This window comes from Aedes albopictus, chromosome 3 (assembly GCF_035046485.1).
Source record: "Aedes albopictus strain Foshan chromosome 3, AalbF5, whole genome shotgun sequence".
In the NCBI taxonomy this organism is placed as follows: domain Eukaryota; kingdom Metazoa; phylum Arthropoda; class Insecta; order Diptera; family Culicidae; genus Aedes; species Aedes albopictus.
Genome location: NC_085138.1, coordinates 213,285,624 through 213,310,694, shown reverse-complemented (window position 1 = coordinate 213,310,694; position 25,071 = coordinate 213,285,624). Strand labels below are relative to the sequence as shown.

General features: G+C 42.3%; 2 protein-coding genes across 2 annotated transcripts in view; one reads left to right on the top strand and one right to left on the bottom strand.

Moving 5' to 3' along the window:
• Positions 1-401: 401 nt before the first annotated feature.
• LOC134292216 (uncharacterized) overlaps positions 402-25,071 on the top strand; it is a 352,332-nt gene continuing 327,662 nt past the window's right edge. Inside the window, exon 1 of the mRNA XM_062861190.1 lies at positions 402-6,353. Within this exon, the coding sequence (XP_062717174.1) occupies positions 402-2,645 (2,244 nt within the window). The 3' untranslated portion in view covers positions 2,646-6,353. The remainder of the gene's footprint in view (positions 6,354-25,071) is intronic.
• LOC109416430 (uncharacterized) overlaps positions 10,201-25,071 on the bottom strand; it is a 188,738-nt gene continuing 173,867 nt past the window's right edge. The window contains exon 8 of the mRNA XM_062861194.1: positions 10,201-10,959. Coding sequence (XP_062717178.1) covers positions 10,862-10,959 — 98 coding nt within the window. The 3' untranslated portion in view covers positions 10,201-10,861. The remainder of the gene's footprint in view (positions 10,960-25,071) is intronic.

Sequence of the window (25,071 nt, the reverse complement as noted above, 5' to 3'; positions counted from 1 at the left end):
ATAATTTACTGTGGTGGAGATATCCGCATGATAATTTTTGACCGATTTATCGGGTGGAGATATCCGCGTGAGCATTTTAACTGATTTACCCTGGTGGAGATATCTGTGTGAATATTTTTAATCGATTTACTCTGGTGGAGATATCCGCATGAAAATTTTGAACTGATTTTATTCTGGTGGAGTTATCCGCGTGAACAATTTTGATTTATTTATTCTGGTGGAGTTATCCGCGTGAGAAATATTTTGATATTTGGTATCTGGTGGAGAATTCCGCATGGGCACTGTATAGTGCAAGATGGTTTATTGAGATAGTTGAATGTTTAGGAGTTTATTACGTCGGGCGGAGATATCCGTAAGTATTTTGACCTACTGTAAGGAATGTTGTTGAACAGGTTTGCATAATGGACAACAGACTGAGAAGTACGATTCTACCAACATTCAATGGAGATGACAAACGTTATCCTTTTTGGAAAAAGCGCATAGAAAATTATTTCAGACTAGATGACTTACTTTATGCCTTTGAGAGAACTCCGTTGGAGGAGGAAAATGCTTCGCCTGGTATCAATGCTTCTCAACAAGCAGAGAACCATCGAAAGGCAAAAATGGCTAAGCGACTTAAAGATGATTTTCAAGTTGTTAATGACTTGATGTTGTGCTTGAATGATGAACCCATGGGGCATGTTTTGAACTGTGAATATGCCAAAGATGTGATTGATACACTTGATGAAGTATATTTGCCCAAAGGTGTGAATGCAATGCTTGGGCTGCGATCACAGCTTTACTTACTTAAAAACAGAAAATTCAATACTCTAAAAGAATTATTTTCGACACATGAAGACTTGGTCCGGCAGCTTAATCTGATGGGAGAACAAGTTTCTCGCCAAGAACAAATCAATACCCTTTTGGCTGCTATTCCTGAAAAGTTCAGTCATATTTTGGGAGCTCTTGCAGTTATGAGAAAAGACGACGTGATGAATATGACTTTGCTTCAGGTTCAGCGCATATTCATTGATGCTGACATCAGTGTATCCGAATCAGTTGATCAGCAACCAGTGGCTTATAAAATGACGAATGGTTGGTGGAAGGAAGCGAATTCAAAGCAGCAGCAACATCGCAAAATGCTGAGGTGCCACGAGTGTGGCAAACTTGGTCACATACGCCGTTTTTGCGATGAGTATTGGCATAAACCACAGGAGACAGCCCATGTGACGACAAACACTTCAAAGTATCACCATGATTGCATGATGCGTGTGCCATTCAGTCTTATGGACACAGACACGCAGAATCGTGTCGGAGCGAAACGACAACGAGCCGGTCATCCCTGGCTTAATCAGTTGAAGGATGGTAATCAAATTCGGCATGATGAGGAGCAGGTTAAGAAACAGAGAATCTGCGGTGAGCCCTTTTGGGAACTACCGGTCGCCATGTCAGTGTGTACTCCATCCAACTTCACCAAGGAATCAGGGGAAGATATTTCTCATGAAAGTGAAGCTTCGAGAGATTTGAATTCATCGAAAGGTGAAATAACAAAGGAAGCAATACGTCGCAGCTGTTCATCAGAAGATGATAGTTCATCGGTAGATGATTATATAGGTTCATCGTTAGATGATGTTGGTTCTCCAGAAGGTGATGTTGGTTTGCCAGAAGGCGATGTTGGTCCACAAATAGCTGATTTTGGAGGTTCATCGTTAGATGATTATGGTTCACCAGAAGGTGATGAAGGTTCATCGATAGATGATAATAGACGCTCATCGTTAGGTGATTATGGTTTACCAGAAGGTTCATCGACGGATGATGTCGATGGTTCATCGATAGATGATTATGGAGGTTCATCGATAGATGATTTTGGGTCACCAGAAGGTGATGTAGGTTCATCGACGGTCAATGTCGATGGTTCATCGATAGATGATGTAGGTTCATCGACGGATGATGTCGATGGTTCATCGATAGATGATTTTGGTTCACCAGAAAGTGATGAAGGTTCTTCGATAGATGATGATGGAGGTTCATCGACAGATGATGTCGATGGTTCATCGATAGATGATTATGGAGGTTCATCGACGGATGATGTCGATGGTTCATCGATAGATGATTTTCATTCACCAGAAGGGAGTAGAGGTTCATCGATAGATGATGGTTTACCAGAAGGTAGTAAAGATTCACGGCAAGGTTGTTCATTGGAAGACGATAATGGTTCACCAGAAAGTGGAAAAGGTTCGCCAAAAGGCGATTTGTCGATAGATGGCAACCGAGCTTTTTCGACAGATGACAACCGAGGATCGTCGAAAGATAATAACAGGGGTTCGGCCGTGAATTTTTGCGAAGAAATCCGTTCAAACGCATACAGATCTTTTCTGGGATATCTGGCTTCAAAGATAACAACAGATACTTGTTTTACTTTAAATTTCTCAAGTCAATTTCAGAATGATCCTCGTGAGCCCCACTGGACAGTTCTCAGCCTTCGTTATCATCAGGGAGCCAAAACGTTTGGTGTTGCATACCATCGAGACAAGGATACCAAACCGTTGGCAGGATATGCCGATGCTGACTATGGCGGCGATGTGGACGATAGGCACTCCATTTCCGGAGGTAGTGAAACCTGGCTTGGCAACCTGGAGTGCAGCGAAGCAATTTGGTCGAACTAACTTCAACCGAAGAAGAGCTGATTGCTGTGTGTGCAGCGGCCAAGAGGAGAATATAGTGTAGGTAACACAGAAGAACAAAACACATAGATGTAAGGAATATTTATATTCAAGAATTGCAAAGAGAGCAAAAGCTCATGCTGGCATATTTCTTTTAAAGTGAGTAAATAGAAGAAATCATTAGGAGCTTAAGTTTCTAGAAATGTTAAATAGTTTGAAATTGAAGAAATGAGGGGAAGTGTTGAAATTAGCATTTCTTAATTTCAAAACCATTTTACTCTCAGTGTAGGAAAATGCTGTCAGTGCCATGCTGGCAGTGACCACGTGGCCCGAGTTGTTTACAGGAGTTAAAGAGCCAACTGTCAGAGAGGTGGCGGGAGTATTGAGAGTGCTCACGCACACAGATGCACTGATGTGCGACCAGGCTTATGCATCGATAGAGTAGTTAGGTCGCCATGCATTTAGTGGCAGGCATGGCTCATGCAGTTTTCAAACAGATTGATCGATTAATTCATTCAGGCGCTCACGCTGTTATGCCAGCTTACATTTGGTAAGTCAAATAAATGTTCTAAACCAGAACAGTTTTTGTAGAGAGTTTTTCTCTCTGAAAGAACTCTCGTGTTCCAAAGGGTCCTGGGACAAATATTTCTGGTGGAGGTTTCCACAATATTTGTTCCATTCTTGGATCGTTGATGTCCACCTTGGTTGCCTAGAAAGGCACTTGTAATGATTACGTCTGGTGGAGATTTCCACAGTAATAATTACAAGAAGTTTAGGTCGGACGGTCCGGGCATCCACTAACACTCACATTTTTTTAACAGTTGGATCTACCCTAACCAAGATCCCGACTGTTTCGATTGCCCGCGCCGAATTTTCCAGTATGGAGTAAGAGATTCTTTTCCTCACCAGAATTGCTACTCCTCCCCCTCGGGTGGCTTCCGGTGAGTCTCGATCTGCTCTAACAACAGAGTAGTTTTCGTGGTACAATGAGTTGTTGAGCTGTAGCCACGTTTCCGTGATTACAGCGATGTCTATTTCGTGGGTTTCAAGAAAGTGAAAACATTCCAAAGTCTTGTTCCGGATGGAACGGCAGTTCCAATTCACCAATTTGTGCGATCCACGGGTGGCCATTGTAGACGTATTTGATGATTAGTTCGCTGAGAGCAAGAAATTGCATTGCCTTGGATTGGCAGTTCGAGAGACTGTGGAACAGCTGACGAGCAAGACACATAAACTCTTCCACGGTGAACAAATTGGGGGACCCGGGCAGCGAGTTTCCCTGGACGATCTGGGAGTACGAAAAGTTAGGGTTTGTTATGCTGCCTAGCAGTTGGCTGATGTCACCACTCGCTCCTCTGGGAGCAGATACAGGTACTGTGGAAACCTTCGCACGGTTGTTCCCGAGGATCGGTCTCGTCCTCTTTTTGGCCTTCAACTCCTGCAAATACTTGAGGCGCGTAGGGCAACCCTTGAAACTTGCTGTGTGGTTCTGACTGCAGTTTGCACAGCGGATTAACGAGCGGTCCTTGCTGACAGCGGAGAGTGCATTCCGACGTTTGATGTCGTTCGCCACACTTGACGCATTTTGCCTCCAGATGGCAATTTCGCATCCCGTGTCCGTATTGCTGACACCGAAAACACTGCACGACGTCGGCCTTCTTTTTATAATAGTACCTCCACCACACAATGACGTTGAACAGGGAAGTAACTTTTTGGAGGTCCTGTAGTTTCACGGCTCCATTCGAAAACTGTAGCAGGTATAGTGCGTAATCACCATGTTTCGATGTTGCTAGTTGACGGACACTGGCCGGACGAACATTCACTGCCGCAAGCTCTTGCGTCACTTCTTCAACCGGAAACACCGGCAGGCCAGAGAGAACTATCTTCACAGGAACTTGGTCACTGGTTCCGTGCGTGTAGAACTGAGTTCGCGAAGCTTCCAGAGTGTTCACTATTTCAGTAAAGTGTGGCTTAGTTTTCACTTTAATCCGAATGTTATTTTTCCTCACCCGCAGGTGATATGTCATTTTTCGCCACTGTCGTCGTAGAAATTATTCGATTGAGTGTCGGAACACTAGAACCGTATACGAAGATCGGCGGGCATCTCACTTTTGAAACTGAACTTTTCACACCGTTACTATTTGCATCACCACTAGTACACTCTCTAGCCCACTGTGCAGTGGCAGAAGCACCGCCATCGCCATTGTTGATATCCTCCCCGGATAAAAAATTACCATTCATTACATGGTAAATATTATTAACAAATGACTGGTTTTATTGTTCACAATAAAACACATAGTAGATATATTGTTGCTTTTTACAATAGAAATCAAGCCCATATAGTTCGTACAATAAGTGAACATTAGCTTTATTAGTGACTAATTGATTCGATTGTTTTTCAATAGTTCTATAATAATTTAAAATTACTATCAGTAAAAATTAATTTAAGTTGTTTTTAAATAGTTGCAAAAGTGCCTGCAAAGTTCTCATGGACTTTTTATGAAAAAAGAGTTTATTTCTCAATCACACTTAAAAACAATTCGTAACAAATAAATAACAATAAGTATTATTGTTGCTTGGATCATGTTTGTATGATCAAATACAAAATCACTTGACATATTTTTTATAGTTTTCGTTTTAAATTTGAGTACAGTAGATGTTTCGGTTATCGAATGTTATTCGCTAAAACTTCAACAACTGACAGACGTCAAGCCGTGTTGGCAGAGGAAGCTCTCAATGAATAACTGAGGAAGTACTCATAGAAAACTAGCTGAAAAGCAGGTTTAGCCAAGTGAGGATGTTACGACAAGAAAAAGATGAACAATGATTTTTCTAATGTTTTCCAATAAATTAAAGGAATCTAGTAAATAGTAAACTACCATTAATAACAATACAAATACAATTAGTTTAATGGGGTCAATTGAACCGATGTTAAAATAAACATGCAATAATATTTGTTGTTATGTAAACAGATTTCGCCTTTGAAAAACCAAAGAATTCATATTTCTCGGTAACATTTTTCTCCAGCATTTACAGATACTAATGGCCACATGAATTGTGAACGATTTATGGCATGGATCATACGACCTGAGGTCTGGCTTGTGATATTTGGCAGTTATATGAAAAGATTGAAGATAGATCTTATCAACAGCTGTCAAGCAATACATACCAGACAGACATCAGACTGTTTGATTCTTATCATAAAATGTGCATATCATTCTGGCGGACGTTAGTGCTCGTAAATGCTGGATATAAATGTTAGCGGGAAATATAAATTCTATGGATTTTCAAAAGCGAAAACTAGTGCTTACAAATAACAACAAATATTATTGTATTTTTATTGTAACAACCATTCATTTGACGCCATTCAATTAATTGTATTTGTATTGTAAGAACAATGAAAAAACATTAAGATATATTGTTATCTTTTGAAAATTGCCCCTAAAAATGTCTCATAAAAACACAATACATTCTATTGTTTTTCGCGAAAAAGTGTATGAAAATTTTCTCAAAATTTTATGGTTAAGATACATAACGACCACCATTTTTTATTGTAAAAAAGCCATTTACCATTCGCCGAATGGTATAGAACAATAGGGGTGATGGTGAGTTTGCCGTGTAAATTACAATGCGTTTAATGGTGAATATTTTTCGAAAAAATGGTGTTGTAACAATAAAATTTATCGTATTTTTATGATACTTTTTATCAGGGTCATCATCGTCATCGGAAAGCAGCGCAAACTGGTTCGACGTCGAAAACATTCCAGAACAGCCCTCCTGCTGGGTCAGCGGCAACTGTACACTGCACTGGTCAACTGTTCCTGCGGCGGCGATGTGCAACTTTATCAGCAACCGGAGGCTTCATCACGGATTCCTTCTGTTGTTTGCGGATCTTTTTCGAGCCGTAGTTCATCCGAACCACGATCTGCGAGGACCCGTGTCCATCGCCTGGCCGCGAAGGCGGCTTAGTGGCCTTCTCCTTCCCCAGGTTGTTGGCGGACACACCGGGGACACCAATTAATTGATTTTTTTATACGAGATCAAAAAACGCGTTAATGCATTATTATTTCTGAGTGTACTTTTACTATTTCCCTACCTGTCCTTATCCCTATCCTCATCCTTATTTCTTTCCTTTTCCCTCAGGTAGGGTAGATCGGGGTAATTTGGCCGCCCTAAGGAAAAGCCAACAAAAGATGCAGAAAACAAGGTTTCAACTAGTAATCCTACATTCTAGAGATCTGCGGAGGCGGCCATTGTAAGCCAATCGTGCAGAAAGAACTGTCAAAGTGTGAGCCAAATGAACAGGCTGATCGTTCGTAAGAAGGCGTCGATTGAACGGTATTGCAATCCGAGCTAAATAAATTAAAATTATTTATTTTTAATATCGAGAAATTGACGGTATATGTAAGTTTAGTAAAAAGATAGAATTTAATTAATTCTGCTTTCAAAAGCTCAAGCTTATGACGAAACTTTTGTTGCTGCACTTCGCGAAAAAACTTTCATTGCTGCTTCTTGCTTCAGTTCTGCCGATATGTTTAGCTTAACACTTTACAATAAATTTCAGATTTCATCGATTGCTCCGCTATTTTTTTTCAAAATTTAAAAAAAAATCTATTATAATTAGAAAATGTAAACAAAACAACTTGAACCACTACGAAGTCACGCACAAAGTTTGAACATCTAGCTTTGCAGCAAGTGTTGGCAGCTGATGTAAACAAAATGAACAGTGTTGCCGAATCGACATATGTAACTTCCGCTTATCTCTATGTAGAGGATTTCTAGTGTGAGCCAAATGAACATGCTTATCGTTCGTAGGAAGGCGTCGTTCGAACGTTATTGCAATCGGAACTAAATAAATTAAAATTATTTATTTTTAATATCGAGATATTGGCGGCATATGTATGTGATTAGCGTAACACTTTTGCATTGAATTTCAGATTTCTTCGATTGCTTCGCTATTTCAACAAAATTTTGAAAAAAAAAATTCTACCATAATTAGAAAATGTAAACAAAACAACTTGAACCACAACGAAGTCACGCACAAAGTTTAAACATCTAACTTTGTAGCAAGTGTTGGCAGCTGTTGTAAACAAAACAAGCAGCGTTGCCGAATCGATGTATGTAACTTCCGCTCATCTCTATGTAGAGGATTTCTAGTTTCAACTACCGCACATCGTTTGAACATAATGACTTTAAAAATACTAAACTATACTGCCGCCACTCGCATAACAGTCCCATCTTTGCTGGGTTTCCTATTCATATGGGACTGTTTTGCAAGTGGGGGCAGTATGTTGATGCGAAAATATTAGTTAAATTGTGTTTACATGTCAAAGAAAGATTTTTGGAAAAAGCTGTGTTTTTGGTTCAATTTTGAACCGACGGGGTCATCCCACATAATGGAAAACAAACTCGATATGCGTCATTGTGCATCAAATCCTATAGTATCAACTTGAAATATATAGAAAATAAATAGGTTTAAAAGCTATCTAAGGTATTTAAACAAGATGAGCCTTATGTGATGTATTTGGTCTGCGCTCGTCGGGGTAATTTGGCCAAAGTTTTTGAAAATTATTTTTCTAATTTATTGTGAACTTCCAGTACATCGTTCTAACGTCTCAACCGCTTCAATATCAAGCCGGTGTTAGATCTGTAAGGTGAATTTGCAGAAATTACAAGATTTTTTGTGTTTTTCATGAGGTGCTCATATTGCCCCATTGGTCAAATTACCCCGACTACCCCTTAATGATGAAATAGGCTATTATTTTGGCGATAAATGTCCCAAATGGAGGATAACGTGCCTCTGGAGCCGGCCTTCTGATACCATTATAAGGTGATCTACCCACGTTACGGGACTTTTCAGGACGCGCACCATCAAGCAGCTGAAACTGCACCGTACTCGCACTGTATACGACGAGCGAGGTTTTTTGGTAGCGTTGTACTGTTTACAACGGCGCGCGTCCCAAAGAGTTATTAACCCTACCAGCTACTTATCGTAAATCCTAGTTAACCCTTTAACGCTCATGTGTCTGTAGAGCACCATCACTTTTTGGCGAATTCGACCTAAACCAATATGTTACAAAGGCGTTTGCGAAGAGGTTATAAACTTATTAGAGTACATACTTGTACACTCTTATTATTGGTTCAATAGTGAAACTATTAATTATTTTTTTACGATTTCGATAAATTTAAGTGATTTCTAACAACTTTTGTTCGGGCACTTTTTATTCATAGCTTTTTTAGCACTCAAAAGTTTGAAAGAAGTCGTGAGCAGGATGGGGTTAAACTATGTTTTTGATATTTAAGTCCCTGACGTTTTTGTATCTATGCGTTGCTATTAGTTCATAGTTTGGATCGGATGCGAATATATCAATGATGAATAGTTATAATGTCGAGCAATCTAAGCGACTAAAAACCCCTAACTTAGATTCACCTTACCCTATGGTTAGATTCGCCTTACAATAATGGTTGTTACTTCAATAATGCTACTAACCTGTACAAGCATGTTCAATGAACGACCTAGGTTCCTTTCATACAATGACATTGCATAGTTGAGCCATAAATACCTTGTTTGATATATTATAAGGTATTCGCTAGGTATCAAAGATAGGTACAATTGTAGAATGTACAATTCTTTTTCAACGTCAAGTTTGTTGCTGAAAACATAGAGCAACAAAAAAATAAATACATGTAGCGATTTCTAAATTAAAATGTACTTACCTTTCATTACTGATTATTTTGTTTTCTTCTCTGTTGTCGTGACATAGTTCCAAATAAAATAAAGTTATTCGAAACATTGCTATTAGCTCTACATCATTCACTTGATTCCAGGTATTGTGATTCACAAACTGAGTGAAAATATCATAAACCTGAATATATAAAGAGCGTAGCCCACTAGGCATTTCTTTATTCCAATGCAATGACACATGTTGAAGGTAATAACTGATAAACAGATATAAATCAATCTCACTTTCCTAAAAAATAGAAGAAAAAATATATGAAGCGACACAATAATTAAAGATGAAATAAATCTTAGTGAAACATTCACATCAACTTCAGCCCTTATTCGAGGTTTTTCCCGGAAAAGCGAAAGTTACACACCAAACGAGAACTAACGATATGTTTGGAAGCTGTCTTGATTGTTGTTGATAGACTGCAATTTTCTTGAACTTAGATGAAGTTTTGTTTTGTATTTCATGTGTAGGTAGTATCTAGAACACCCAGTATACATTATCGAGCTCACGCTGTGTCGCATACGGTTTAGAAGCTGTCCATTTATTACGTAAGAATTTTCACGATTTTTCTACACAACTCTTATTTTTCTTGTATGGAACCAAAATATTTTTGTATGGCGCGTGTGACGGCGAGCAGCTCTCATGTTCAAACAGCTTCACACATGTTTTGAACCGGACCGACAGAACTGACATCGGGGCTTGACAAAAGAGGACAATGTAGCTGACAAATCCATAACAAAGTCAGAAAGCGGTTTGTTGAATATCTGCAAACTTAAAACTTCTAAAAATTTATATTTCTCTCTGTAATATTTGAACTCGACACCAAGTTGGTGAAATCGTTTATTATCTCCCAGAAATTTGATCGTGAGGTATATTTGTAGCACTAAAATAGCAAGCAGTCCGTTGTTACTACTATTGTTTTTTTTTAGTTTTTCATACGTGCCGAACCACTAATCTAATTGAACAAGAATACCACATAATCTTTCGTTTCACAATTGAACAAACTCTGTAAGTAAAAACATAGGAAACATAACTAAAGTGTGAACAAACATGCAATAATAATTAAATTATACTTAAAACAGTTGAAACCTAACCTACAAGTTACCATCTAAGAGAGGAATTCAGGTAAAGCAAAGAACTGAAGATTTGTAAGTTATTAATAATTCATGCGCTAATTGTAAAACTAATAAGAAATATATTTAAGTTAAAGTTGCCCTGAAACTACTGCGTCGGTGGTTCTGCCTTCTAGAAAATTCAGTGAGAACATTCTTTAAAAATCTTCATCCATTTTCTTCAGTATGGCGACTTCGAATGTGAATGATCCGCAGGAGCAGCGAAACTGCACGAGCTGCAATCGCCCCGATCATATCGAAGACATGGTGGCGTGCGATGATTGTAGTGCCTGGTACCATTATGGCTGTGCGGAAGTTTACTCTATCGTCAAGGACCAGTCGTGGACATGCCAACACTGCAGACTCACCAGGAAGACTACAATGTCGGCAAGCGCAGCAGCCAGCGCAAATCTGATTGTTCCCTCCGGAGCGATGAAGAAGACGAAAAAACCAGCCGGTAGCAAAGCAAGTACTCTAAAATCGAAACAAAAAAACAAATGCCAGTAAAACCGTAAGTGTATCGTCTAGTGCAAGGGCCCGTCTCCCTTTAGAATTGGAAGTTCTGAACGAACAGCAACAATTAGAGGAGCTAGAGTTAGAGGAGGAAAAGCAGATTGGAGCTAGACAGATTATCCAAGTGATCCCGCCAACATGAAATCAGCGAGCTCTTTTAATGGATTGCAGCTGGCGCAGCACAGTGATGAGCAACGAGTCGCAAGCGACCGCCGACAGCCGACAGCCGCGCGAGTCACGGTAAACAGCGCGACAGCCGAAATTTATCGGGATTTGGAGAGTTCTGCAAAACCGGTCAATGATCCGCAGCATGAGACGGTTTGCATCAACGTGAAAGGCTTAGAGAGGAAGAACGTGAAATCGCTTCAATTTTCCAAACAAACGTATCCGCAGCTACACCGAGATGGAACAGAAAACAAAAGCTCATCTGTAATGGATCAAATAACCGAGCAGGGTCCTACGAACCGTCAACTAGCCGCCCGTCAGGTCATGGGGAAGGATCTTCCAGCATTCTCGGGCAACCCCGAGGCCCATATGGATTAGTAATTTCGAAAGATCAACTGCAACGTGTGGGTTTTCTCAAGATGAAAATCTCATCCGACTACAGGCTTTTGACACCAGCTAGTGTACCACACGTGATCAAGACTTTACAGTTGCGCTATGGTCGGCCGGAAACATTGATTCACGCTCTCACCGAAAAAAATCGGCATCTAGCACCGCCGAAGATGGAAAACTTAGAGAGCCTCATCGACTTCGGAATGGCCGTGGACAACCTTGTGGAGCATCTAAAGACTGCAAAACAACACGCGCACCTAATGAACCCATCGCTCTTGCACGATCTGGTCGGTAAGTTGCCGATGGATTACAGAATGAAGTGGGCAGCCTATAAAGGTGCTAGGGTGGACGCTGATTTGCGAACCTTCGGTACGTTCATAAACTCCATCGTAGAGCTAGCATTCAACGTAGCGGATGATCACCCGTTAGCAAATCATTCAAACCACATCAAAAACCAAGGAAGCGCGGTTTCGTACTAGCTCATTCAGAAACATCCAATTCGGAGGAAAACACGCCTTTCAACAGTGGTAGCCACGTGGAAAACTCTAATAAAAAGGTATGTGCTGCGTGTGGCATGGAAGGTCAACGTGTGTATGATTGTGAGCAGTTCAGATCATTGAACGTCGTCGAAAGGATCAAAATTGTCAACCGGAACTCATTGTGCAGAACCTGCTTGAATCAGCATGGTAGGTGGCCTTGTCGGACTTGGCAAGGTTGTGGAATTTCTGGCTGTCGACTGCGGCACCATACGCTTCTACATTCGTCGGCGCAGATCAATTCGGTGGCTGTTTCTATTAGCCACTCAAATCAAAAGCAGCCCACTGATGGTCCTCTGTTTAGAATATTGCCAGTTACACTACCAAAGGGAAAGATCGAAATATTTGCGTTCATAGATGAAGGCTCTCAACTTACCTTGCTGGAGGAGACGTCGCTTTCAGAATTGGAATTTCCGGACCCTGTGAACCACTGCAGTTACTATGGACAGGGACTATCACACGCAGTGAAACCAAATCTCAACGGCTTATGGTGGATATCGCTGGGTCAAGAATTTACCATCAATTCAAGCTGATCGATGCTCGGACGGTCGAAAAATTGATGCAATTAAAACAATCATTAAACTACCGAGACCTTGCGGCAAGATATCCTCATCTTCGTGGGCTACCAATAAACGAATACGAGGAAGTCGTGCCAAAGCTACTGATTGGTCTTGACAACCTGAAGCTCACAGTACCGTTGAAGATACGAGAAGGAGATTGAGGTCACCCAATGGCGGCCAAATGCCGTCTTGGCTGGAGCATCTACGGATGTGCACCTAGCGAGGTGGGACCGGTTACTTGTGGGTTTCACGTTGGAGGATGGACCAATCAAGACCAAGAACTAAACCAGCTAGTTCAGAACTACATGGCGTTGGAAAATTCTGGTATAATATCTCCAGCAGCTCACTTAGAGTCAGGCGAAGAACGACGTGCACGTGAAATATTGGAATCAACGACTAGAAGAATTCCCACCGTATTCGAAACTCTGGAAAACGGACAACGTTCTGCTGCCAAACAGCTTTGGAATGGCTTACCGACGGCTCCGGAGTCTAGAAAGGAAGCTCTACGATAACGAACACCTCTACAAACATGTGCGGGCGATTATACTAGAATACGTCGAAAAGCAGTATGCGCACGAAGCCACGGAACACGAGCTCACAATCACAAAACCAGAGAAATGTTGGTACTTGCCTCTCGGAATAGTCGTCAACTCTAGAAAGAACAAAGTTAGATTGATCATTGTAATCGAAGATACCCGTGGATATCCCTAGTTGGCGATCGTTAGCAACCTGTTTATTAGTCCCAAACAAGTCCTCATCAAGTGCAGACGTTTTTCAAGCTATTTTCCCATAGTTATAATAAACCACCGTTACTTGTTCGTTTAGTCTCGCGTTTCATTTCGTGTCCCGGATACAAAATCTCTTCAGGTTATGGGCACCTCGTTGAAAGAGAATTCCGAAATACCTCAACTGAAGGAGGATTGTGGTATTTTTCTACTGGCAATCTTCGGTCGAAGAATTTGAACATTCGAGTACGCCATCTTGGACAGATAAGTTGTTCTTGATTATAGCTACTAGATATTCTTGGTTTTTCGTAGTAAAAATTCACAATCGAAGGGTTAAATTGTGCTGAAATTAACTAGCTTAAACCAGATCTAAGTTTAATAGTGCAGAAACGTGAAAGAGTGCGCGAAAGTGAGGTTTTTTTTCTTGCGGCGTCCGCCAACGGGGAATGAGGAAACGAAGGAGCCATCATGGAGACGGATGACATAGAAAAACCACCACCGTTACATCTACCATCAACGTCAGACACAGTACCGAAAACGGCGAAAGGAACAAGCAACGAGTTACCCCCAACGGGTCAACAAAATAACAAACCAAAGCAGGACTACCTCTACACCAACAAAGATAAAGGACCATTCCGCGTCTACGTGGAATTGAATGACTCGGACTAGTAATCCTACATTATAGAGATCTGCGGAGGCGGCCATTGTGAGCCAATCGTGCAGAGAGAACTATCAAAGTGTGAGCCAAATGAACATGCTTATCGTTCGTAGGAAGGCGTCGTTCGAACGTTATTGCAATCGGAACTAAATAAATTAAAATTATTTATTTTTAATATCGAGATATTGGCAGCATATGTATGTGATTAGCGTAACACTTTTGCATTGAATTTCAGATTTCTTCGATTGCTTCGCTATTTCAACAAAATTTTGAAAAAAAAAATTCTACCATAATTAGAAAATGTAAACAAAACAACTTGAACCACAACGAAGTCACGCACAAAGTTTAAACATCTAGCTTTGTAGCAAGTGTTGGCAGCTGTTGTAAACAAAACAAGCAGCGTTGCCGAATCGATGTTTGTAACTTCCGCTCATCTCTATGTAGAGGATTTCTAACTCGGACCAACAGAAGAGTATCAACAAAATCTCAGTAGGAAGGATGCTCCGTAAGGTTTTCGGAATCACAAATCACGTCACGGAAATCAAAAATGCAGGAAGGAAGAAGGTACTAGTGTACACTAACACCTTTACAGCGGCAAACAGACTCGTCCAAAACAACGTAGTAGGAAGCTACGGATACAAGGCCTACATCGCGAAACACCTAGTCTCGGTCACAGGCGTCATAGCCGGGATCCCGACAGACTCATCAGATGAGGAAATCATGCAAGATCTACACAGCCTGGTTCCGGTCATGGAAGTCTACCGTTTTCATCGGTTCGTCAACAATGCGAAAATCCCTTCGACTAGAGTTATATTAATATAGCAATATTGCCTCAACTGTTTGCGCTACAATCATAAGGCTGTGAACTGTCGCAGCTCTCGACGATGCTACGGCTGTGGTGAGCGTCACGAATCAGAAGAAGACTACAAAGGATGTTCGAAACCGCACCGCTGCATATACTGCAAGAAGAATCACAGCACGACAGATGAGAATTGCCCAGAGCGTCAACGTCAGAACAACATCAAGTCGGTCATGGCTCACAAAGCCCTAACCTTCTTCGAAGCCAAGGAACTTTACCCCATCCCCACTTCAAACAGCTTCAATGCACTCGCTGCGTTCATCGATAGACCAAAACCAGGAGCGGAAGGAGATCAGGACTACGCATCGCAAGTCAGGAAAGAAGTTTTCAAACCCGCAATCAAGCACCGTGCTCGAGATATACGAAAGAAGAAGCCAGAACCAACGAAGTCGGACTCCAAAGAGGAAGAAAGAAAACGGATCCGTAAAACACCATCAAACGTTACCAACGGAACAGCATTGAACAATCCACAAAAGGTGAATGAACAGGAGCAATGGGGAAAAAAGCTACACGATGCGCGAAGCCAACAAGCCACAACATCACAAGCAACGATTAATTACGCTATTCAGGAAGCTCTACAACGCTATTACAGCGCGATAATTGCAGATTGCACTCGTCAAGGACAAGCGAGAGAAAACTTGATAGAGACAAGCAAAAGATACCTAAGCTACGACGTGATCTACAAAGAGTAATACGCAACCTTCTAAACACACCAAAAATGGATAAGAAAAAAAAAATAAAAATAATGCAGGTCAACATACAAAGCGTTTCGAAACACAAAGAAGAATTGCAGCGGACACTAACCACAGGGCAGTACACGGCAGCCCTGGTTTCGGAAACGTGGACGAAAGCAGACAGAGAAACCTCCAAGCAGTACAACATCAGCGGATTCAATAAAGTATTAAAATCCAGACACGACGAATATGGTGGTGCGGCTATATACCTGCACAGAGACTTTGGATTCCAGACAATCGATATGCCAGCAACCAGTGACGGTAGCCAATGCGTGGCTATCTACGTCCCTATACTAAAACTAGCATAAGTTGCTCTATATGCGGCACCTTCAACCCCTTTACAGGACTTTCAGCAGGACATCAACCTAATTGTAGCTGAACTAGAGAAATACCCCAATGCAATTTTAGGCGGAGATCTAAACAGCCATCACACACAGTGGGGAAACGAAAAAACATCGCCGAGAGGAGCGGTAGTACTACAGGAAACCAACAATTCAGACATGATAATGCTGAATGATGGTAGCCCAACGTATCGACCGCAGCAGTTGAACAAAAAAGCAACCGCTATCGACCTCACGCTGGCCTCGAGTAGCATCGTGCTGGACTGTACTTGGACCGTCCTCGAAGAAGCAAGATGTAGTCATCACTTGATAATCGAGATAAAGTACAAAGCAGGATTCCGGGATAAAGAAAGGTACGTGTTCAACAAAAAACATATCGAATCAGACTTGGCCAAGGTAGGTACGGATCAGGGTCGTGCAATTTCGAAAGGAAAACATGACGTACGACAGACGTAGCAAATCGTTTCCCATACGAACGGACTGCTGTGATGATTCATCTCTCACCCAGCAATACACTCGTTCGCTGCTGCAACAGAAACAAGTGTGTATGAAACATGGAATGATACACTTGGATTTTCGTTTCATTTGTCATGAGTCATTGAAATACTTCAACATGCTAAAAACACTATTTAAACCGCATTTTTCAATAGTGGTGCACGCCAATAGAATGATAATTATGTTTTATGAAAGAGGATAACAAATTCGACCACTTACATCCAATTAATCGGCGCCTGTAACCATTGAGAGACTAGCGCGCACCAGTGAGACACTAATGCTCTGACGGGTGAAGCACAAGCAATGCGACCGGGTGGGAGACTACCGAGTGCTACGATGAGCGGAAAAGTTTTTAAAACGAACCGAGTGATTAGAAAAATGTATGAAACGGTTGAAGTGACTTATTTAAATGCTGCATGAAAGTGTATCATTGAAACGAAATTGTGCGCCCCTGGTACGGATACAGTCAACGGTATCGGTGACCTCACCCGGGAAATAGGAGTCATCATAAAAAGAAACCGAATAATCAACCGATATGAACCAAAATATTGATGGAGTGAGGAGGTGGAGTCGGCTTGATGTGCCAAGCAGCGTGCGTTGGCGCCATTCAACAAGAATAGCACAATGGACAACCTGATTGAGCTGAAACGGTGCGCCGCCGTTTTTACCAGGAAGAAAAAGCAAAATATAAAGGAGAGCATCAACAAGTTTGCTGAGCAAGTGGGCATCCGGAAGCAAGTGGACATCCGGAAACTATGAGAATGCTCTACAAATCGCTAATACGAAGTGCACTAGAATATGGGTGCACTGCATTTGGTAACGCCAGTAAGACTAACAGAGAAAAGCTATAGGTGATCATCAACCAGTGCTGGCGTAAAGTAACTGGTTGTTCAAGAACTACCCCGAGAAACACACTGGCGGCCTTGGCAGGAGAAAGCCCATTGGCCATACGCTTGGAGCAAGTAACCTGTAAGGAGGTGGCCAAACACATTCAAAACGACAGTGTGGTAGCAGAGCAGCTACTTCAACTGAGAGGACAGTATATTCCAGACGATATGCTCACACTGCTGGAACGAACGTATCTAAAACATCTAAACGTATTTGACGCGATCCTACCGAATATCACGGTTTACCAACATCAGCCGTTGGACATTCAAGTCACGCTGATGGAAGGAGCACCAGCGAAAAGGAACTGTAATCCACGAGTCCTAAAACAAGCCTTCTTGTACCTGCAAAACACCAAATATAAATTCCGACCGAACATCTACACCGATGCTTCAAACATTGAGGACGCCTGCGGAGTAGGAGTATTCTGTGCAGCCACGAAGCATAGAATCAGCCTAAAGTTGGATACGGAAACATGCAAAATTACTGCGGAGCTATACGCTATACTAGTGGCACTGAAGTACTTACAAAGCGAGTGCATCGAGGGAGCAGTACTGTTCACAGATTCTCTGTCATCCTGTCAGTTGATTGAGGGTCTGTTGGCGAATCCTAGGAGAAACTCGGTTATTCAGGAAATCGTAGAGATTGCAACAACCATGAACGTGACAATACAGTGGATTCCAAGCCATTGCGCAATCGAAGGCAACGATATAGCAGACGAACTGGCAAAGGCCGGTGTATACTCGGACCAGGTCCTGGAAAACGGAATATTGATTAACGATGCACTCCACACTTTCAACCAACTACGAATCGAAAATACGAACGACTGGTATTGCACTTATGCAGAAGAGAAGGGGAAACATTTCTTCTCGATACAGCCGAGTTACAGCGATCACCCTTGGTACAAAAACAAGCCACTGAATGATTTGGAGATTCGAGGCCTGAACCGCTTGATGGCCGGACACAGCTTCGCAAACAACTGGCTGGCCAAGATGAAAATTGTAGACGACCCGGACTGCGACGTTTGCCTAACCGAGGATAGGGCAAACCATGTAGTTTTGCAGTGCAATAAATACGCTATCACCCGCTCGAAGTATGACTTCGATGGAAAATTCCGGACGCTTGTAGACCTGTTTAAATCCAATGATGTGGACACATTCCGAGACGTTGTACGCTTTTTAAAAAAAGTGAAAAAGGAACTGTAAACAACAAAATCGGTGCTTGAGTTTGTGTCCAAGTACCAGATGCCCGACCGCGTTGGCATCAAACAGAGCGCAAACACGAAACCCACTGGGCATATGGTCTTTGTCACCGGTCCCATCACAAATGAGAAGAAGAAGAAGAAGAAGGGGACAATTTTGCGAACTGGCAGTTCCGGGTGAAGTTACACATGGAAGCTGCAGAAGTATCGGAAGCGCTTGAAGAAGATGTACCAGTCGCCGCAGAGGACCGGAGAAAGTTTCTCAAGATGGACCGGAAGGCTAAGTCCTTACTAGTCAGCTTCATCTCGGACGAATGTCTGTTCGGGAGAAACAGACGGCCAAAGCGATGTGGAAGGCACTGGAGGAAACCTTCGTCAAGAAGTCTGTGGCAAGCCAGACAGTTTTACGGAAGCAACTGGCAAGGCTTCGAATGCGAGAAGGATCATCGATGCGAAGTCACTTCCTTGCGTTTGATGAATTGGTTCGACATTTGAAAACGGCGGGCGCTCAGCTGCAGGAGAATGACCTGGTGGCGCAATTATTCCTCACGTTGCCGGACAGTTTCGATCCTCTCGTTACCGCGTTGGAGAACATGAACGAAGAAGATCTCACTCTGGAGAAGATAAAGCAAAGATTGATGGCCGAAGAGATGAAGCGATCTGATCGTCGTGAAGATCCCGTTGAAGAGAAGAGAGCGGCATTCGTTGGAGGAAGGAACAGGAAGATCAAAAAGTTCACAGGAAAGTGCCATAATTGCGGAAAAGTTGGACACATGCAAAAGGATTGTCGGAATCGGAAAAATCAAGGTGGAGGCAACTCGGCACATGAAGCGAATGCAGTTTCGTTCATGGTGAAGAGGCCAGGACCCGAGGCCAGGCCAGGAGAAATCCAACGAGATCGTGTTCTGTGTGGATTCTGGTTGCAGTGATCATTTAGTCAACAACAAGGATCATCTTCAAGACCTGAGGAAGCTGGAGAAACCGTTCGTCGTGGATGTAGCTAAGGATGGCGTTTCGTTAATCGGAGAATATAAAGGTGAGATACGAGGATTTACAAAGAAAGGAGTGCGTTTTGAGATGAAGAATGTCGTTTATCTACCGGATCTGCGTGAGAACTTGCTGTCAGTCAAGAGACTTTCCGAAAGTGGTATCGAACTGCTGTTCAAAGGAAAACATGGTGCAAACAAAGCTGTAATGAAGAACAACGGTCATGTGATTGCAGAGGCATTCCTGAACAGAAACTTGTACGAGCTAGAATTGATTGCTGATGACAAACACCAACCTGTGTGCAACCGAGGTGAGTTCTGTGTGGCACCGTCGTATGGGTCACCCAAGTCAACACGCCATGGAGAATCTATTGAAGTTTGAAATGGTCACTGGAATTGAAGCAAAGCTGAAGAAGATCGATTTTTGTGAAACTTGTGTCAAAGGTAAGCAGTGCAGAGATCCGTTCAATGGCTGTCGGGAGCGTACGAGCCGTCCTTTAGAGCGAATACACTCGGATGTGTGTGGACCCATAGATCCTCCGGCGTGGGATGGATCCCGCTATTTTGTGTCTTTCATAGACGACTTCAGCCATTTTGCCGTCATTTACACCATCAAGCGCAAATCCCAAGTATTCGAATGCTTTCAAGAATATGAGGCGATGGCATCCGCTCACTGGAATCTCAAGATTAGCAAGCTGACGGTTGACCAAGGTACGGAATACTGTTCAAATGAGCAACGGAGATTTTACAAGCGAAAGGGGATTCAAATCAAGCCGACGATTGCTTACTCACCACAGCAAAATGGCGTGTCGGAAAGATTTAACCGGACGTTAGTGGAGAAGATAAGATGCATGCTGATCGATTCAAGAATGCCCAACAATATGTGGAGCGAGGCAGCCTTCAGCGCAACGTACTTGCTGAATCGAAGTCCTACCACGACTATTCAAGAGAAGGTAACTCCCGCTGAACATTGGACCAGATCCAAACCGGATTTAGGAAAGCTACGCATTTTCGGATGTAAAGCGTTTGCCTGGATTCCAAACCAACAAAGAAGAAAGCTGGACGCAAAAAATCGTGAAGGTGTTATGATTGGATATGGCCCTAATGGTTATCGCCTGTGGGATAAAGCTGCTATAAGGATCTTTACCGCAAGAGATGTACGTTTCGATGAATCAAATATGCCGTTTGCAGATGAAGCGAATCCCGCAGAGAACAGTCCTCTGATTGTTCCAATTCGTTACGAGCAAGAGGGGAAGAACCAATGTGAGAACGATGCTGTGAACGACGTGGAACCTGATCATGCGAGGGACCCCGAGGAGAATTACCAGGGCTTTGAGCAAGTTTCCGATAACGAGCAAAATCAAATTGCGGATCATGAACATTCGGCACCTGAAGCGCTCCCTTCGCAATCAAGACGTGAAGACTGCATAGAATCAACCACGAGGCACAGCGAACGGGAGCGCAGGCTCCCAGGTGAGTTCCTGGACTTTTTCACCGGATTTAGAGCGTCGTCTGCTGTTCAAATTTCCATTTCCACAGATCCTCCCTCTTCATATGCTGAAATCGCAAATCGTGACGACAGAGATGTTTGGTATGCTGCCATGAACGATGAATTGGAATCGCTGAAGGCCAACCAGGTGTGGAAGATGATTCAATGCCCGGACGGAGTTAAACCATTGAAATCGAAATGGGTTTTCTGCACCAAACATGATGAAAATGGCATCGTTAACAGGTACAAGGCCAGGCTCGTAGTAAAGGGTTATCTTCAAAAATCCGGACTGGATTATCAAGAGACCTATGCTCCAGTGGCGAAGCTCACGACTGTGCGGATCGTTCTGGCTGTTGGTATTCAGAGAGGATATTGTTTCCACCAAATGGATGTTAAAACCGCCTTCCTGCATGGCGAGCTGCGCGAGCTGATATACATGACAGTCCCTGATGACGTGAAGGCGAAACAAAGAGAAGTGTGCCAGCTACAAAAATCGCTATATGGCCTCAAGCAGTCTCCAAGGTGTTGGAACGAGAAATTCAACAGCACACTCTTGAAGTTGGGATTCAAACGAGCGAGACATGACTACTAGTAATCCTACATTATAGAGATCTGCGGAGGCGGCCATTGTAAGCCAATCGTGCAGAGAGAACTGTCAAAGTGTGAGCCAAATGAACAGGCTGATCGTTCGTAAGAAGGCGTCGATTGAACGGTATTGCAATCCGAGCTAAATAAATTAAAATTATTTATTTTTAATATCGAGAAATTGACGGTATATGTAAGTTTAGTAAAAAGATAGAATTTAATTAATTCTGCTTTCAAAAGTATGACGAAACTTTTGTTGCTGCACTTCTCGAAAAAACTTTCATTGCTGCTTCTTGCTTCAGTTCTGCCGATATGTTTAGCTTAACACTTTACAATAAATTTCAGATTTCATCGATTGCTCCGCTATTTTTTCTCAAAATTTTGAAAAAAAAAATCTATTATAATTAGAAAATGTAAACAAAACAACTTGAACCACTACGAAGTCACGCACAAAGTTTGAACATCTAGCTTTGCAGCAAGTGTTGGCAGCTGATGTAAACAAAATGAACAGCGTTGCCAAATCGACATATGTAACTTCCGCTTATCTCTATGTAGAGGATTTCTAATGACTACTGCCTTTATGTGCGTGCCGGGAGAAGCGAAGAAGATACTATATTCCTCATACTTTATGTCGATGATCTGCTGATAGCCGGAGCGAAGCTAAGCGAAATTCAAGAATTGAAAAAACAATTATCACGAGCGTTCAAAATGACTGACTGCGGAGAGGTAAAACACTTCCTTGGAGTGAAGATCCAGTACGACAAAAGTGAAGGAAAAATGTTACTATCGCAAACAAGCGCTGTTGAGAAGATGTTGACGAAATTTGGCATGGCTGAATGTAATCCATCAAGAAGCCCCATGGAAAAAGCCCTTCAATTGACCAAATCCCAGGACAATCCAATTCAGGAACCATATCGTGAGTTACTGGGAAGCCTTATGTACTCCATGATGTGGACCAGACCAGACATCTGTTTCCCGGTAGGGTTTCTCGGTAGATTTCAACAACAACCTGGACCACGACATTGGATGGCGCTAAAACGAGTTGTGCGATATTTGGAAGGTACCAAGCATATGACACTGCAGTTCAAACGGCATGAGCATGCAAAGCCCCTCACTGGATTTGCAGATGCGGACTGGGCTGGTGACCAAGAAGACCGGAAGTCAGCTAGCGGATTTGTTTTTCAAGTTTTTGGAAATACAATATCCTGGTTAAGCAAGAAACAATCAAGTGTTGCGATGTCGTCCAGTGAAGCAGAATATGTTGCGCTGAGCTGTGCTGCTGCTGAAGCAATATGGCTGACAGGAGTTCTGAACGATTTAGGCGTGGAGCATGTGAAACCAGTGACGATATTCGAAGACAACCATGGATGCATTGGAATGGCAAAGAATCTGGAATCGAAACGAGCAAAACATATAGATATTCGATATCATTTTGTCCGTGACCATGTTGCTGAAGGAAAACTAGACGTACAACCAATTGGAACGAAGGATCAACTAGCTGACATTTGTACCAAGGCGTTGGACGGAGATCGTTTCACTGCACTTCGGAGAAACCTAGGGTTACACGATCGAGAGGGGGTGTAATCGAAGATACCCGTGGATATCCCTAGTTGGCGATCGTTAGCAACCTGTTTATTAGTCCCAAACAAATCCTCATCAAGTGCAGACGTTTTTCAAGCTATTTTCCCATAGTTATAATAAACCACCGTTACTTGTTCGTTTAGTCTCGTGTTTCATTTCGTGGCCCGGATACAAAATCTCTTCAAGAGAGCGACCGTGGACGGTGTGTCCTTCAACTCGTTGATGCTCAGACATGTTAGCGTCATTGCCAGCGGTTCTCAGTAATTTCCGTATGTTCCAGTATGCTCTATCTGCTGACATAAAGGAAATGTTCCATCGTATCAAGATACGAGAGGAAGATCGACAATTTCAGAGGTTCCTTTGGCGAGATCAACCTGAAGTAGAACGGACAATATGCGTAATGAACGCGGCCATCTTTGGGTCAACGTGTTCTCCGAATTCAGCTCAATATGTAAAGAATCGCAACGCATAAGACTTCGCCGATGCCTATCCAAGAGCAGCTGATGCTATCGTTCGTCATCATTACGTCGACGACTATCTGGACAGTTTCGGGACGGAAGATGAAGCCACAACAGTCGGCCGACAAGTGACGAAAATTCACAAGAGAGGTGGTTTTGAAATACGGAACTTGCTGTCCAACAAACCTGAAATTGCCGAAAGTGTGGGGGCGCAGTCAACTGCGATGGATAAAGTATCCACTGGCATTGCCTGGGATGATACAATCAACAGTGACTTCCCAAGTAACATTTTAAGTTTTGTTCGGCTCTACAAGAGATCTTCATGACCAATTTTATAAAACTTGCAATAAAACTGATTTATACATCAAAACCTCTTGATAACCTCTTTAATAGCATCTTCCGGCTAAGTGGACCGCTCTCGGAGAGGTTTTGCAAACCGCATTAAGGTGAATCGGGACGCTGTGTTATTTTTCCTATCTTCCCTCTCTTTCTAACAATTTGCCTCGCGATTTTGAAGATGGAAATCTCGATTTCTATCGCACAGATGAGGCTGAAAAACAATCAGCATATGCACTGCAAGTGAGCATACACAATGATAGATTTTTGTTCCATTATATGAAGTAGAATCTGAGATTACCATCTTAGAAGAAACAGAGCAATGGCGGATATTTCTTCGACCGTCCCGTCCGCCCTTAAGAGTAGCAATAAGACCGTTTTTAAAACTAGTAGAAAAAATTTCCATTCTAGATTGTTGTTGTTTTTTTTTTAACAAAAACTATGACAGCTCAAGATGCAGAGAAGCTTCTTCGATGGCACGTAAAGTTCAGGACGATACATCATTCGTAAGTAGAAGCGGTCATTTCAAAGTAATATTTTAGGTGTTATTGTGTTGGTAGGCTAATGCGCATTCAATTTTACCGTGAATATTGAGGTGGCAGAATCATGAAATTAATGCGCTTCAAAAATAGTGAATATGTATTATCATTTTGGAATGAAATAAATCAATTTGTTTATTTAGTAAAACTATCTCGAAACACAAGAAAACTAGAAATCCTCTACATAGAGATGAGCGGAAGTTACATACATCGATTCGGCAACGCTGCTTGTTTTGTTTACAACAGCTGCCAACACTTGCTACAAAGCTAGATGTTTAAACTTTGTGCGTGACTTCGTTGTGGTTCAAGTTGTTTTGTTTACATTTTCTAATTGGCTTCTTTAGCGGTGTTGAGATAATTGCATATTCTGAATCTGCATGCGAAACTGAGCCGAAATCCGAATTTTCATGAATTTTGGTGCCCGGGAACCTATTTAAAAATCAATTTGAAGTTTGTATGGGAGCGATTTGTCGAATCACCCCTCGTCACATTTTGTACTGGGTGGAGCTGTCAAACAGTTACCCAGCTGTCAAAAGGTGATTTCAAAAAA